Below are 17,722 nucleotides of genomic sequence, written 5' to 3' on the forward strand. Positions count from 1 at the left end.
GGAAAGGTAAAAGGCTCTCATACTCCGGTCTCAGGTAAAGTACTTTTCTGTTAGCGTTGTGTGTGTGCTCGAAGCTATTTCCTTTAGATCCTGCAATTGCATCTTTTTGTTTCTTGTTTACACTAGTTTGGCATAATGGACAACAATGAGCTTCTTATTCTATTTCCTGATTTAAGACATGGATTGTTTGATGCGAAAATTAAAAAACCTATGAAATCTTATTTGCATCGTTGGTAGTAATATTAGTATGAACGCTTTGAACACCATTGTTGATAATGATATAGAAAGTTCTAAGCTTGGGGAAGCTGGTTTTCATGATCTTTTTAGTCCCCCAAGCATTGAGGAGAAAATTTTCTTTGATGATACTTTACCTCCTATTTATGATGATAATGATAGTGGTCTTTTGGTGCCACCTACTATGGAGGATAAAGCTTGTTATGATTATACTATGCCTCCTATATTTGATGATGAGAATAATAATGATAGCTACTTTGTTGAATTTGCTCCCACTACAACTAATAAAATTGATTATGCTTATGTGGAGAGTAATAATTTTATGCATGAGACTCATGATAAGAATGCTTTATGTGATAGTTATATTGTTGAGTTTGCTCATGTTGCTACTGAAAGTTATTATGAGAGAGGAAAATATGGTTGTAGAAATTTTCATGTTACTAAAATGCCTCTCTATGTGCTGAAATTTTTGAAGCTACACTTGTTTTATCTTCCTATGCTTGTTACTTTGCTCTTCATGAACTTGTTTATTTACAAGATTCCTATGCATAGGAAGCATGTTAGACTTAAATGTGTTTCGTATTTGCCTCTTGATGCTCTCTTTTGCTTCAAATACTATTTCTTGCGAGTGCATCATTAAAACTGCTGAGCCCATCTTAACGGCTATAAAGAAAGAACTTCTTGGGAGATAACCCATGTGTTATTTTGCTACAGTACTTTGTTTTATATTTGTGTCTTGGAAGTTGTTTACTACTGTAGCAACCTCTCCTTATCTTAGTTTTGTGTTTTGTTGTGCCAAGTGAAGTCGTTGATAGAAAGGTTGATACTAGATTTGGATTACTGCGCAGTTCCAGATTTCTTTGTTGTCACGAATCTGGGTCTACCTCCCTGTAGGTAGCTCAGAAAATTAAGCCAATTTACGTGCATGATCCTCAGATATGTACGCAACTTTCATTCAATTTGAGAATTTTCATTTGAGCAAGTCTGGTGGCCTAATAAAATCCATATTTATGGACTGTTCTGTTTTGACAGATTCTGCCTTTTATTTCGCATTGCCTCTTTTGCTATGTTGGATGAATTTCTTTGATCCATTAATGTCCAGTAGCTTTATGCAATGTCCGAAGTGTTAAGAATGATTGTGTCACCTCCGAACATGTGAATTTTTATTGTGCACTAACCCTCTAATGAGTTGTTTCGAGTTTGGTGTGGAGGAAGTTTTCAAGGGTCAAGAGAGGAGGATGATATACTATGATCAAAAAGAGTGAAAGCTCTAAGCTTGGGGATGCCCCGGTGGTTCACCCCTGCATATTCTAAGAAGACTCAAGCGTCTAAGCTTGGGGATGCCCAAGGCATCCCCTTCTTCATCGACAACATTATCAGGTTCCTCCCCTGAAACTATATTTTTATTCCGTCACATCTTATGCACTTTGCTTGGAGCGTCGGTTTGTTTTTGTTTTTGTTTTGTTTGAATAAAATGGATCCTAGCATTCACTTTATGGGAGAGAGACACGCTCCGCTGTAGCATATGGACAAGTATGTCCTTAGGCTCTACTCATAGTATTCATGGCGAAGTTTCTTCTTCGTTAAATTGTTATATGGTTGGAATTGGAAAATACTACATGTAGTAACTCTAAAATGTCTTGGATAATTTGATACTTGGCAATTGTTGTGCTCATGTTTAAGCTCTTGCATCATATACTTTGCACCCATTAATGAAGAAACACTTAGAGCTTGCTAATTTGGTTTGCATATTTGGTTTCTCTAGAGTCTAGATAATATCTAGTATTGAGTTTTGAACAACAAGGAAGACGGTGTAGAGTCTTATAATGTTTACAATATGTCTTTTATGTGAGTTTTGCTGCACCGTTCATCCTTGTGTTTGTTTCAAATAACATTGCTAGCCTAAACCTTGTATCGAGAGGGAATACTTCTCATGCATCCAAAATACTTGAGCCAACCACTATGTCATTTGTGTCCACCATACCTACCTACTACATGGTATTTATCCGCCATTCCAAAGTAAATTTCTTGAGTGCTACCTTTAAAATTCCATCATTCACCTTTGCAATATATAGTTCATGGGACAAATAGCTTAAAAACTATTGTGGTATTGAATATGTACTTATGCACTTTATCTCTTATTAAGTTGCTTGTTGTGCGATAACCATGTTTTACGGGGACGCCATCAACTATTCTTTGTTGAAAATCATGTGAGTTGCTATGCATGTCCGTCTTGTCCGAAGTAAGAGAGATCTACCACCTTTATGGTTGGAGCATGCATATTGTTAGAGAAGAACATTGGGCCGCTAACTAAAGCCATGATTCATGGTGGAAGTTTCGAGTCTTGGACATATATCCTCAATATCATATGAGAATAATAATTGTTGCCACATGCTTATGCATTAAAGAGGAGTCCATTATCACGTTGTCCATGTTGTCCCGGTATGGATGTCTAAGTTGAGAATAATCAAAAGCGAGAAATCCAAAATGCGAGCTTTCTCCTTAGACCTTTGTACAGGCGGCATGGAGGTACCCCATTGTGACACTTGGTTAAAACATGTGCATTGCAAAGATCCGGTAGTTCAAGCTAATTAGGACAAGGTGCGGGCACTATTAGTATACTATGCATGAGACTTGCAACTTGTAAGATATAATTTACATAACTCATATGCTTTATTACTACCGTTGACAAAATTGTTTCATGTTTTCAAAATAAAAGCTCTAGCACAAATATAGCAATCGATGCTTTCCTCTTTGAAGGACCATTCTTTTTACTTTTATGTTGAGTCAGTTCACCTATCTCTCTCCACCTCAAGAAGCAAACACTTGTGTGAGCTGTGCATTGATTCCTACATACTTGCATATTGTACTTGTTATATTACTCTATGTTGACAATTATCCATGAGATATGCATGTTATAAGTTGAAAGCAACCGCTGAAACTTAATCTTCCTTTGTGTTGCTTCAATACCTTTACTTTGATTTATTGCTTTATGAGTTAACTCTTATGCAAGACTTATTGATGCTTGTCTTGAAGTACTATTCATGAAAAGTCTTTGCTTTATGATTCACTTGTTTACTCATGAGATTACCATTGTTTTGATCGCTGCATCCACTACATATGTTTACAAATAGTATGATCAAGGTTATGATGGCATGTCACTTCAGAAATTATCTTTTGTTATCGTTTTACCTGCTCGGGACGAGCAGAACTAAGCTTGGGGATGCTTGATACGTCTCCGACGTATCGATAATTTCTTATGTTCTATGCCATATTATTGATGATACCTACATGTTTTATGCACACTTTATGTCATATTCGTGCATTTTCTGGAACTAACCTATTAACAAGATGCCGAAGTGCCGATTCTTGTTTTACGCTGTTTTTGGTTTCAGAAATCCTAGTAACGAAATATTCTCGGAATCGGACGAAATCAAGACCCAGGTTCCTATTTTCACCGGAAGCATCCAGAACACCCGAGAGCCGCCAGAGGGGGTCCCTGTGGGCCCCAGATGATAGGGTGGCGCGGCCTGGGCCCTGGCCACGCCAGCCTGTGGTGTGGGCCGCCCAGGCCCCCTCCGAGGCTGCCCTTCCGCCTATTTAAAGCCTCCGTCGCGAAAACCCTGAGGCGAAAAACCACGATACGGAAAACCTTCCAGAGCCGCCGCCATCGCGAAGCCAAGATCTGGGGGACAGGAGTCTCTGTTCCGGCACCCTGCCGGAGCGGGGAAGTGCCTCCGGAAGGCTTCTCCATCGACACCGCTGCCATCTCCACCGCCATCTTCATCACCGCCTGCTGCTCCCATGAGGAGGGAGTAGTTCTCCATCGAGGCTCGGGGCTGTACCGGTAGCTATGTGGTTCATCTCTCTCCTATGTGCTTCAATACAATAATCTCATGAGCTGCCTTACATGATTGAGATTCATATGATGATGCTTGTAATCTAGATGTCATTGTGCTAGTCAAGTGAGTTTTACTTATGTGATCTCCGGAGACTCCTTGTCCCACGTGTGTAAAGGTGACGAGTGTGTGCACCGTGTGGGTCTCTTAGGCTATATTTCACATAATACTTACTCACTGTTATGAATGGCGTAGTGAAGTGCTTATTTATATCTCTTTATGATTGCAATGTGTTTTGTATCACAATTTATCTATGTGCTACTCTAGTGATGTGTTATTAAAGTAGTTTTATTCCTCCTACACGATGTAATGGTGACAGTGTGTGCATCCGTGTTAGTACTTGGCGTATGCTATGATCACGATCTCTTGTAGATTGTGAAGTTAACTATTGCTATGATAGTATTGATGTGATCTATTCCTCCTACGTGGCGTGAAGGTGACAGTGTGCATGCTATGTCAGTACTTGGTTTAGTCGTGTCGATCTTTCTTGCACTCTAAGGTTATTTAAATATGAATATTGAATTGTGGAGCTTGTTAACTCCGGCATTGAGGGTTCGTGTAATCCTACGCAATGTGTTCATCATCCAACAAGAGTGTAGAGTATGCATTTATCTATTCTGTTATGTGATCAAAGTTGAGAGTGTCCACTAGTGAAAGTCTATTCCCTAGGCCTTGTTCCTAAATACTGCTATAGCTGCTTGTTTACTGTTTTACTGCGTTACTACTGCTGCATTACTACTGCTGCTTTACTACTGCTTGTTTACTGTCCTGGGCAAAGCACTTTTCTGGTGCCGTTGCCACTGTTCATACTTATTCATACCACCTGTATTTCACTATCTCTTCGCCGAACTAGTGCACCTATTAGGTGTGTTGGGGACACAAGAGACTTCTTGCTTTGTGGTTGCAGGGTTGCATGAGAGGGATATCTTTGACCTCTTCCTCCCCGAGATCGATAAACCTTGGGTGATCCACTTAAGGGAAACTTGCTGCTGTTCTACAAACCTCTGCTCTTGGAGGCCCAACACTGTCTACAAGAATAGAAGCTCCCGTAGACATCAGTTAACTAAAGATGTTTAAGTAAATAAGTTTTGAATTACCAAGATAATATTGGCTTTTAATATTTTCTTGAGTTATTACTATTTAAAGAAAATAGAAAATAGTAATATGCCACTTAGGGTTTATGAATTACCACTAATAATGAAGTTAATGCAAATATGATAAATAAAATGAATCTTAACATTTTACTTAGTTACTGAATAGTTAAAATTTAATTTTGAAACTTCACTAATTATTGAATTCAAATTGTATTTTAAATAATTGAAATGGCATAATTGATAAGGTTTAAAAATAAGTGGATTTTTATTTTGACACACATTTTTGTTTTATATTTTATTTGAATAGATTTTAATTTTGTGAGCATTTTGATATATTATTCATAATTTTCTGAGTTGAAATGATTTTTCTATGATTTTACAAAGTTTCAACAATTTACTGGATTTTGAAATTAAGTAAAAATACTAAACACACCGGTTCGTTTCTAGTCTGAGAGACAGACATGTGGGACCTAGGGACACGTTGGCTGCCAGGTGTGTGATGACTAAGTCAAAAAGTTCATCGGGTCCCACTGCCACGTCGACATCACCGGCGGCTTGACGCCGGCGAGTCAGAGCGCGACGGCGACGCCGATTTTAGGCTCCCCGAGATGCGCGGCAAGTACTAATCGACTCCCCTTGAGCTACTGAACATGATGGTGGTGATGGTTTGTCGAATATCCCATCGGAGCTTCGCCGACAATCATGTCCGCGGCGGAGCTACTCCGGCCAAACAGCTAACCCGAGCTAGAAACGGAGCTAGGAAGCGAAAGTAGGCTCTATCGGCGCGCAAACTCACCCTGAACATGCTGTTGTGATCGGCGACGACGATTGCTGCCGGAGACGATGACGATTGACTATTTCCCGGCGAACCCGAGTGAAAGGGAACGGTGAAATCCTCCTGGTTCCGAGATCCCCTTGATGCCTGCTTGCTCCCAGAGGATCTACACGTCAAGGCGCATCTCCTCGACCTAACGGTGGACTCCGGGATGATGCTCTCAATCGACGGCTAGCCGGAGAACTGGCCGGCCATGGCGGGGGTTCCAGTGAGATGTAGAGAGGGCTAGGAAGGGATTGGATGAGCGGCGAAGAACAAGGATTACACGGCGGTTCTCCCCTCCTATTTATAGGCCATGATTAGGTCGAGAATCGTCGGCTCGCCGACGGCGAGGTGGAGATGAACTGGCGACGGTGAAGTGCATTTGGGCGCGAATCTTGATGTCTTCGGATAGGCTCGGACGCGAGGATGATAGTGTGGAGCTCTAGAACCTTCTGCGGCGTCCGGGGTGAGCTTATCCACGACGAGGACGTGGCCAGAGCTTCTCTGCGCCGTCGACGCCGTGGAGGAAGACGAAGACGACGACTCTCTTCGCACGATTTCTAAAGCAACGAAACGGTAAGTGTTGGGTTGCATTTGTTCGCGGGCTGGGCTGCTTCTGGGCTGGTCGACGTGGGTTGTTGTTGGGCTAAGGCTGCTGCGGTGCTGGGCTGCGAGGTAAGTTTCCCTCCATTTCTTTTTCAAATTTCTGTTTTTATTTCCTGGTTTCTATTTGGTATTTGAATTCTCATTTGAATTCTGTTTTGTTTTGCAGGTTCTAACTTATTTGAATATCATAACAATTTGATAATGTTACTTACTGTATTGTTTTATTTACAAACAACCATTTTATAATTGATTAATTTTATGTTCTCATGAGACACAACTCAAAATTTAAAATAGTTATAGATTTAGGGTTCATCTCAATTGCCTTTTAAATTTAGGAATCAATTCTGTTTTAAAGGATTTGAAATTGAGAATAGGTGAAGGTGAACATATTCTATTGTGCTAGTGCTTATTCATAGTGATTACTCACATATAATTTAATTATGGCTAGAGTCTCATATTATTGGTAATGAGGTTGGAATTGTGTTATGATTGTATGTGAAAAATTATTCCTATTGTTTTAAGAGGATGGCTAAGAAAATTCTATAATCACTAATCTGGTTGTAGTAAACTTTAGCTTGAACTAATTAAGATGGATCCTATGTTTATAACTAGCAATGCATTTGCTAATGATGGTTTAATTTATAGAACACTACTTCATTTGGTCTACTAGGATGGAAAGGTAGAGTTCAATATTTTATGTGAAGTAATTCCTAGGTGAAAGGTTTAGGGTTTTGGTGATGCTTCACCAATTGAAGTATTAAATATGCATGAGGTATGGCAGGGTTCTTTTCATGATCCCAATTGGTACTTGGATTCAAATGTGGTCTAGGGTTTTATTTGGGATTACCCATGTAATACACAAGCTAGAATTGGGTATAAGCATAAGCTTTGATTATGTTTTATTGGCTAGCTAGGGTTACTCCTCCACACAAGGCATGAGGATTGGTCTTGGGTTAACTACTAGTGATATACTTATTATTTTATGTGATAGATAAGATCTAGTGATCATATGATTTAACTTATCATCTATATCTACAAGTTATGATCATGCATTAGACAAGATCCACTCATTCCTCACTAATCCCTCCTTATTATTCCTCTCATCACACTCATCCTAGCTTCTTAGGGTTTATAATTAATACTAAGTTGTGATGATTATGGAATTGGTTTTCTAAGGTATTGTTATTGGAATAGGGTTCTCACCTCCAAGATTAAATATTGACTTGAACAACTGGGATTAGTACTACTCTAGTATTCTTGTATGGGCATGGCTATGATTAGTATTATAACTTCTCTCACTTCTCAATGTCTTGGAATATCCTAAGGTCCTACTCAAGAGATGATGATATTATCCTCTAAATATATGGTTTGCCTAGGAATTCTACCTTGGTATCTTCTGTAGCTTGTTCTTCAGGAAATCTGAATAAACCTGCATCTTGTGGTATGCCTCCACCTCCTAGCTTCTTGATCTTGATCCTAGCTATTTCACATGGAGTGGCTCTATGTGTTTGTTCCCATGTATCATGGTACTTGATGAGCAAATGGATGAAGGGTGTGGCTCTATTTATAGGCTTGGGCAAGCTCTAGTATCATGACACATAGGTGGTGACTCTTGTGTTGGTTTGATGAGTAAGGTGCTTGGTTGTCATGCCCTCATCCATAGCAATCCTTTGAGCATGAGGTGGCATAGCTTGGAAAGCAAGTCATGTAGATATTTTCATCCCACATGGCATAGAGATTATCCTCTCATATGATTTATTTTTGGATAGCCAAGTGGCATTTGCTACTAAATATCATGTGGATGGTTTTATTATCGTGGATGAGTCATCATACCATCTTTGATTGGATTTACATTATAATATTGGTAAAAAGGTTAAGGTTGAGGGTTATTTCTCAAGTTTGGATAGTTGGTGTTTGAATTCATCTAGGCATGATCCTATGAGTTTCAAAATACTCATAGTTAGTTTTATTCAAATAGTTTGAACTATAATTCGTAATGTAAATGGATTTAGTTTTATGATATTCCATATACTTAATAAGTTATGATTTAAATAAGAATGTGTGGCTTTTATGCACTTTAGACCCTCGTGGTTTACCTTATTTATAAGTGAATTAAATTACACACAAAGGTAGTTGCTAACTTTTAAGTGTTAATAAGTTAGGGTTTGATTCTTAAAGAATGTGTTGTTGTAAATCTAATTCCATTTGATCTAATCCATAGATCACAATCATCTCTACCCAAAACAAGGTTTTAGCAAAGATCACAGTGAAGTTTATAGCGCTTGACTTGATGATCTACTTCAATTCCAAACAAGTCAAGTGAAACTTCGATTCATCGTGGTAAGTTTTATTTGAAAGCGCGAAAATTCCCCGGATTTTCTATGCATGAATGCAATGCACACTTTGGTGTTCCCTCATTTTATTGCCTCTAAACCTGGGATATTACATGTGCCTCGGAAAAACTGAAGCGTGATCAAGCAATAATGCGCGTGGTGTCTTCCTCCAGTCCCTGGCTCCTCTCCTCCTCTTCTGATTTTAATTCTGGCATTAAGCACCACCGCTTCAACTCCCAATCCCACTAACGTTGAGCATATAAGAATAGCGAACTGCCTACAGCATCCGCCTCACTGCCAAACTCAATCCTGGTATAAATACTCCCTCATGTCAATCCCTCTCGCGTCGATGATGGCGGCAGCCAATCAGCCCCTCGCCATTTTTGCATAGCATAGTCAGCAATCTCCCTCCCTGATGGGAGGAGGGACGATTTATATCAGCTGATATGCAGCGCTGCTGCCTGCGTGTTTTGACGGAGCACAGAGTTTGTACACTGTCCAACGCCACATGTGGTCCTATTTATGTTATGTTGGCGACTGATTTGGGGAACACCTGGTGCGTTCTCATCCCAAGCTCCATGGGCAAAAGCGTTGTATTCTTCGGTCCTGCTCAATCTCGCAATTGTATGCATGTGTCAGCCAGTGCTCCTGGTTGTCATCCTGGGAGTTGGCCATTGATGCGGGAAGGTGTTGATTGCCCTGCCGTTTCAATCCGGATGGTTCTTCTTCTTCAGGACATGTGCATATGTATGTATGATTTTTTAAATTTCGAGACATGCGTTACCATCTCTCTCTCAAGTATGCTTGAACTTATGATGCATTCATATCTCCTAAATACTCCTATGTCTTATCTAAATTCGTTGAAGGACTAGATCAATTTTGCAGAGATTACCTTGAACAATGCAGAAACTGAAAGGCAATGGAGTTAGTTTTGAAGGCATATTCAAAACGACACCTGTTGTGCCATTCCCCGCCTATATTCATGTATTACCTGATTGCTTCCATTTAGACTGATCACATTGTGGCTCATCCCTGTACATACTACGTGCTATATGAGTTTTCCATCTTGCTCAGATAATTAATCTTCAAATTGTTTCCCATGTTATTCACAGGTTACAAGGGGTGTAGTTGGATTGTAAATCAACTCAACACCAACCTGTAAACCATCAAACCTTCCAAGAACTTTTATGGTGCACACACCTAATGCTTTGCATAATGATTTTACAAACTCTCTCCTCACCAAAGAATGGAATCATTGGCTCAATGAAACTTTAGTTCTCAAAAATCAAATTATATATGTTATTGATAAATTTCACTTACAAATTACCGCAGCAACGCGCGGGGTCTCCACTAGTTATGTATAATATAGTCAAGATTTTGTTGCTTAATTTTTATGGTCAAACTTCGTCTTGGAATGCGTGTGCGCCTTATTCCCTGAAACGGAGGTAGTATTAGGAGAGGGTGGCACAAAATTCCTTTGTTTAACAAATAATATTTTTCTTTACTCAATGTCTTACAAAACTAATAAAATATATAACGATGACTTACCGGCTGCATGACCGGCCATGTGAAAAACCTTCAACCAACCCGCCATGCAGAGATCTTAACTCACGAGATACTTACACTAAACTAAAATCAAACACCATGTTAACATACTACTGAGTTCTAAACCAAGCACATGAATACAATATTTGATTAAACCCGAGATGTTACCGAGTTCTCAAATCTGATATGCAACATGAATATCACGAATAGAAACGAGCAGTAAAGCAGTTCTCCAAAAATGCCCCAAGACACATGGAATCCTGTTTCAAATGGAAGAACCATATCGAAAATTTCGAGGAAGAAAGCGCCTATGTCTTCTTTTTAAAGAATTCTTAAAACACTTCCTTCGCTCCAAATTAACTGACCCAGGGGCCAGAGGAGCACCTACCAGGTCTTAGTTTGCTGCAAGCCCAATATAGCCCATTAAGAACCAGCCCATTAGTGGACAATTAAAGAAAAAAGGTAAGCGAGCCGCACGGCCCATTAACTTTCGATCTAGTAGCAGCATGTGAAATCTATTGACGGCGTCACCGCCGCCGCCCGCTGGGAACGCGGTACGCCGGTGAAGCCGCTTCCGATTCCGGTTCCCCCTTTCCAACTCGCGACCGCCTCGCCGGAAGCCGCGGCCTTTCTCCCCGCCCCAACCCTGAGGTAAAACAAACTCTGCTAAAACCCTACTCCAGCCAGCCCCTCCGAATGCGACCTGTACCATCCATCTCAGCACCACGGCGATGCCGGCGGCGGCGGAGGAGTCTTCGGCGATAAGGAAGCTAGGCAAGCTCTTCAAGCTCACCGAAGTGCACCTTTGGTAATCCCCTCGTCCCTATCGACTCCTTCAGGTTATTATTTTTGGCTGAGCAGTTTTCCCCTTAAATAATAGTTCGCTCACTGCAGGGATGATTTTTATGCGACTGGCGCCGGCCAGAGTAACGATTGGCATGCCACAGAGACTGGGTGCACGGTAAATATTTCAGTTTCAACTTGTGCGTTTCCATCTGGAGAGGTTTAGCTCGCGTTAATCTTTGTGATTATATGAGGCTCGTGCTTACTCAGTCGTTCTGACATTTTCAATAAATTGCTTCCTCATATCAAAGATAGAAAGTACTAGTATTGCTTATTCTGTAGCTCTTCGAGCAGGAAAATCTCCTCTGCTAGCAGCGGGGCAGCTGATTAGTTCTCTAGAGATTATAATTGACAAACAAAAGTGGGTTTCTTGTTGTGCTTTGTGCCTTACCTTCTATGTTTATAGTCCCAATTTTGCCCGGCCTGCAAACTGTTCTTGGTGTCATGAGCTTCATTGAGGGCACCATGAGATAGGCCTGAACATCGAAAAGGGTTCAGTTTGATGAGATACTACAAACACACATAATATGTTTCAAGTGTTCTTGAGCTACCGTTGGCATACCGGTAAACGCTGCATACAACTAATTCGCACTTGTTGAAGGTCACATTACCTTTTAGCAGCATGTTTTATTGCACAGTTGATGTGGGATTTATTTAGGTCTTTCAATAGTTTTGGTTATAGTAGTGAAGTGAACTAAGCATCATGTTTCGAAAGAATAGCAATTTACGACTGAACTACTTCTCTTGTGGTTTATGTTTTTTCCTTTCATTTTTACTTGCAAGGAATACCAACAAATCAGTAAACTAGACCATGCAACATAATTTTGGTGAAATCACTTAGAAAATTATCTTGGTGATTACACTTACATGATACATTGGCTTGAAATGTTGCTAAAGTTTCGCTCTCTTTTTTGTGGGTTGGGGTGGGGGAGACGGGTAAATGGAGCAAGTTAAATATTTATCTTAGTCGCAGATTTGATCTAGTTGATGTTGTTTTTATTTCATGGTATTCATTCTCCAAATTGTTTTAGACCCTGTAGAAGTAATTTCAAATCTTCAACTTTGCAGGGATCTCAAACAGCTAAAACCCGCAATAGAGCAGCCAAACAGACAGATGAAGGTGAGATTTGGTTTCCTGTAAATCCAATGACTTTTTTTCTTGTGACATTCATAAACGCGCTGCTTGCACCATTGACAGCATAGCATAACTCATGGTGCCCCCCCCCACAGACTATACAAACAAATAATAACTGGTTGTTATTCTTCTTTTGCTGCAAGTATCCACCAATTTCTTATGCTCTGTTGTTTCTTGGCATCAATAGACCATTCCTTTGTTGAAGATATGGAACTGGCTAGTCTCATGGGTTCTTTGGGGCTTCCTGTTTCATTCAGCGCAAGGAAAGAGGTAAGTGCTCACAACGGCATGTACTTTTCCCCTAATGGTTAATATGTTTCTTAAGCTGTTATGCGTTACAGAAAAAGAACACACCTGGCAAAAAGCATCAAGGAAGACAAGCACCATATGAAGCGGCAAGTACTGAGGATAATGTAAGGACATGCACAAATACTGAAGAACTAGAAAATGTTCAGGAGTTGATGGATTGCGTTGAGCAAACTAACTCAGGCATTTCATCTGCTACTGCTGCGGGTTACACTGAAGTCTGCCATGCTGATGGTGACAAGATGCTTTGTGAAGACAGTGTTCATGTTGAGAAGTCTGACTGTGGCAAAAATCAGTGTGAATCAAATGATAACATGAGCAACCTAGTAAATTTAGGTTCTTCTGTTCAAGGAAATCAAGCTGTGGACAGTGTCATGCAATTGAACAAAGTGATGCGGGGACAAAATTCTGTTGATAACGAATCTATAATGTCCTGTGCTGAGCTTTGTCATGAAGGAAAACTGTCAGCAAGAGAAGATCAAATATCTGAGGAAACACCACCCACATCCCATGATAATAATGATCATGATTGCGAGGTTTGTCCATGTCCAGCAGAATCATCTCCTGTTAATGATCATGTTGAAAAGTCTTCCTGCGAATTTTACTATGAATATGGAGATTGGAAGGTTCTCTGGGATCAGTTCTATAGCCGGTATTACTTCTACAACATTCAGACACAGGAGTCTACATGGTATCCTCCTCATGGATTGGAGGATTTTGCATCATATTGTAGCACATATTCATCTGAAGGTATAGATGAACAGGTATCGCAATTGACAAGCACACTTGTGGAAGAAAACAGTAAAATCAATACAAAGCTTGACAAATCGTGTGGAGTCTCATCCTGTGTAGATAACACTCTGGACTATAATATCTCAGAAGCTGATCAACATGTTGCACAATGTGGAGCTAACATGAACCCATGTGACGATGGAAAAACAACATTCGGTAAGGTGTGGATTCCATTTTTATGCGGTCCGCAAGAGATTTGTATTAAAAAATGCCAAAGAACTTTGCTTACTGTCCCTATGCAGTATAAAACTTGATATTGACAATTCACAACGAAATTGATTAGTTCCTCTTTGGGGCAAGAATTATTTCCAGAGATTTCTTTCTCATAGCTATTATATTCTACTTTTACCTTTGTATTGGTATTTTGTTTTAATGATATCAAGCATTATTATCTTCTTATGGCAGATCAGCGTGGTGAGCAGAGGCATGATCTTTGCAATGAAGTATCAGACATTCCTGACGAAGAGTCAATATATATGAGGTGTGCCTGATTATGCAAATTGTTGTCTCATTGTTTCCTTGACATATAGATGGTTTTGGTTAACATCTCATCTCTATGTAGTGTGATAGCTACCATTGATGAAGCACAACATGAAGGAAGCATGCAGAATGATAGTTCAGTAACTGAAGTATTAGAAATGAACCAGGAAGTTGCTACCACCAAAAAGAAAAAGAGAGTAAGGAGATCTCAATCGTGTAAGATCATATTACAAAGTTAGAGCTTTCTAGGAGTTGTTCCTGCTATTTTATCAGATGAAGTTGTTGTATGTCAGATTTCTGTTTATATTTTCTGTGAGGGTGGTGGTCAATATGCAGCCTGTTTCTGTGACTACACTTCTTGTACTCTTTCTGTTTCTGTATATAACCATTTATTTTGTTCTACAGTTCATTCATGTCAGGACTTGGCAGAGAACATTTCCAATGACATTGCCAAGTATTGGAATCAGCGGTACTCGCTTTTCTCCCTTTTTGATAGTGGTATAAAGATGGATGAAGAAGGGTGGTTTTCAGTGACGCCTGAGCCCATTGCAAAGCATCATGCATCTCGTGTTGGTGCTGGCATATTGATCGACTGTTTCACAGGAGTTGGTGGAAATACCATCCAGTTTGCTACAAAGTGCGTTTCTGTTATCGTGTTATTATATCTTCTGATATCATATTTTAGCATGAACCCTTCGTTTTGTATAGCAACAATTTTTTTGCTTCGCTTGATGAGAATGGTAGTTGGTATGTTACCTTAAATATTATGCATCTTATGTGCATCAACTTAATACTTGGTTGAGAATGAATGGCAGTAGAAAGCATGTCCGTGCACTCATCTAGTTTGTACTGATGATTATAGGACACATCATATGAACAGCATGACTACTAAGTTGCTTAGCTGTACAGTGCTATAGCTTACTTCCTTAGCATGCATATCAATATATCATGTCACATCAGTGTACCTAATTTGGAAATTTGAACCCTTTTATGGTTGAAGGTGATATCAGGTCGACCATCTCATGTTATCTATGTTTCTATTACAGTTACTGAAACTGTAGACTTCCACGTCTCTGATATCATCACTTTTTTCAGGTGCAAGCATGTTGTTGCTGTTGACATTGATCCACAGAAGATTGGTTGTGCACAGCATAATGCAACTGTTTATGGAGTAAATGATCATATAGACTTCATTGTAGGAGATTTTATTCATATCGCACCTCATCTGAAGGTATTCCTTATACCTTGAAAATATCACACCTTTAAGTTTGTGTGCATGTCATTCCCTACAGCTGCATATCTTCATAGCTGTCTGTGAGAATGCATTTGTTTGACCATTTTCGTTCAAGTGTAACTATTAGGTAGGGATATCTTTCCATTAGAACTCCCACAAGTGGAAGTATTTGTTCTGACCATTTTCTAGAATTATAGGGCATGCTCCCAAGACAAATTATAAGCATTCAAATTCAGTTGCAAAAAAAAACATAATTCATGGATGACTGCCATGATGATAAAGACTGAATGACAAAATTTGAAGTACTTAGCACAAATAACTGGTGCTATGGGGCTAAAGGGTAAATGGAGATAGAAAGCTGACTGTGTCCACTTGACCGCTTAATTGAGGAGCGGTAAGGATGTGAATGCTATTGTAGTCTTCTTTTTATGATCTCACAAAGGCACTTGACAGTGCTCCTCTTTATGCGTGAAACTGTAAGGAAAGGTCCTTGGTGTATATTGGCAGCACCTTCTTTGTGTAAATACTGGACATGATGATATTACTAGGATGGTCTTGATATGACACTATTGTTGTTTTACAAGTTGGTTTGTATGCTTATCTGAAAGAATTGTTCTATGCAGGGAGAAACTGCTTTTATGTCACCTCCTTGGGGTGGGCCGGACTATGCAAAAGTAGATGTTTATGATATCAAAACCATGCTTAAGCCCTGTGATGGGTGAGCTCCTCATTCAGAATAGTTTGTTTCCTTCTTGTGCTCTCAAATATTCTCATTTCATGGTTTAACTCTTCAGGTACTATCTCTTCAAACTTGCTACGGCGATTGCTTCAAGAGTAGTCATGTTTCTTCCTCGCAACACAGATCTAAACCAGTTGGCGGACATGTGCCTGTCAGTCAATCCTCCATGGGCGGTTGAGGTATGTCTGTTTGTTATGATCTGTGTCTAGTTGACTTGTGAAGCTCCATTGTGGTCTGGCAATGGCTTTGGACCCATGTCACAGTGGTGCCCTTTCATTCTTGCAGGTGGAGAAGAATTTTCTCAATGGAAAGCTGAAAGCCATAACAGCATATTTTGAAGAACAGGACAGCGTAGACGTGGAGCGCTGATGAAGTGATGAATCGACCCAAAAATCACACCTGAAAACCCAAGTATTCTGCTGGATGGAAGATTCTGTGTGGGTGTTTGACCCATATGCTTGGGAAGCAGAACGTGCCGCTAGGGTCAACGTGTATGTTTTTCTTCAGTGTAGGTGTAGCATGCCTTTTCTGGCTAGATTGAACAGTGAGATGATAAACATCTGAGATGGAGGGTCTAAAAAAAAAACATCTGAGATGGAAGGAATGGTGGCGTGTCCTTAACAGGGAATTGCTCGTGCCTGAGCGGCGGGCTCAAGTGCTAAAACAGAACACTCTACTAGTAGTCTCATTAGAGGACCCTCTAAAATACCCTCAAAGTAGAGGGGATAATATTGAGTCACTTTTACATGGACATTTGTCCATTGCTTTTTTTTCCTACTGGCTTTCCTTACCTATCGTCTTGTGTGCGAGCTCCTGCACCGTCGACAGCTCCTGCGTTGTCGCATGGCCAAATTGGTGTTGGGGTTCGGGAGTCAACGCTCCGGCGTCGACTGACCTCCCTTGTGCCTCTTGAACCCTCTCTTGCATCTGCACCATTGTTGATGTTGCCGTTGCGCTACTGTCTTTGCTATTGGGCTTCCATCTTTGTGCCACACCTCTCTCGGTGATGCTGCTGTGCTTATGTTGCCATTAGCGGACCTAGAAACTTCCAGAAGCCTAGGCAAAAAAGTTTAAGATGCAACTTTTGAACAAAATCACTATAGAGAATGATAAAACAAAATGGTTGCGCGCTGCGGAGCCTGAGCGGCCGCCTGGGTTGGAGGGGCAGGTCTACGCATGCATGTCATCTGTCCACCACATCCCTGCCCTTCCTCCCTGACTTGGCTTTCTATATCGGTCATTGTACCTCTCAATCATTACTGCTACTTTGCCAGCTAGAAGAGGCCTGGTGGCGGCGGCGGGCGGAGGTGGCGGTTCTGCGGCTAACCTATGGTGGAGGGCAGCTGGGTAGGGGAGGATAGAGAGAAATGGTAACCCATTGATAAGTGGACGCCACCTGGCAGATGAATTATAGTGACTCAGTGGTGTTGCACTAGCAGAAAATGCTTCCTTACAAGTGGTAATTTGGTAGATGAATTATAATTCCTCCGTGGCTTAACACATTACACATAGGACAGAGCATGACAAACTTTGATTTCCACACGAGAACTTCAACTTTATTGAACTTCATCTTGATGCTTCGAAGTTCTCTTCATTTTCTTCTTCTTGATCATATTCATCTTTTCAAGTCAATGATCTTGAGCCCAATACACAATCTGTATCCTT

The 17,722-nt window shown here is 40.4% G+C and overlaps 1 protein-coding gene across 2 annotated transcripts; it reads left to right on the forward strand.

The window, feature by feature from the left end:
- Positions 1-11,226: 11,226 nt before the first annotated feature.
- Positions 11,227-16,624, forward strand: LOC124702591. 2 transcript variants are annotated; one of them, XM_047234754.1, is made up of 12 exons: positions 11,227-11,336; positions 11,423-11,489; positions 12,440-12,491; positions 12,694-12,776; positions 12,848-13,765; positions 14,015-14,085; positions 14,167-14,300; positions 14,490-14,721; positions 15,180-15,315; positions 15,942-16,036; positions 16,113-16,236; positions 16,343-16,624. In XM_047234754.1, exons 1-12 carry the CDS (start codon positions 11,260-11,262, stop codon positions 16,424-16,426), a joined length of 2,073 nt encoding a protein of 690 aa, XP_047090710.1. In that variant the 5' UTR covers positions 11,227-11,259; the 3' UTR covers positions 16,427-16,624. The 2 variants fall into 2 exon arrangements, with proteins under 2 accessions (XP_047090710.1, XP_047090709.1); XM_047234753.1 differs by having other exon boundaries at positions 12,848-13,760; positions 14,010-14,085.
- Positions 16,625-17,722: the final 1,098 nt, after the last annotated feature.

This window comes from Lolium rigidum, chromosome 3, assembly GCF_022539505.1.
Source record: "Lolium rigidum isolate FL_2022 chromosome 3, APGP_CSIRO_Lrig_0.1, whole genome shotgun sequence".
Lineage (NCBI taxonomy): Eukaryota > Viridiplantae > Streptophyta > Magnoliopsida > Poales > Poaceae > Lolium > Lolium rigidum.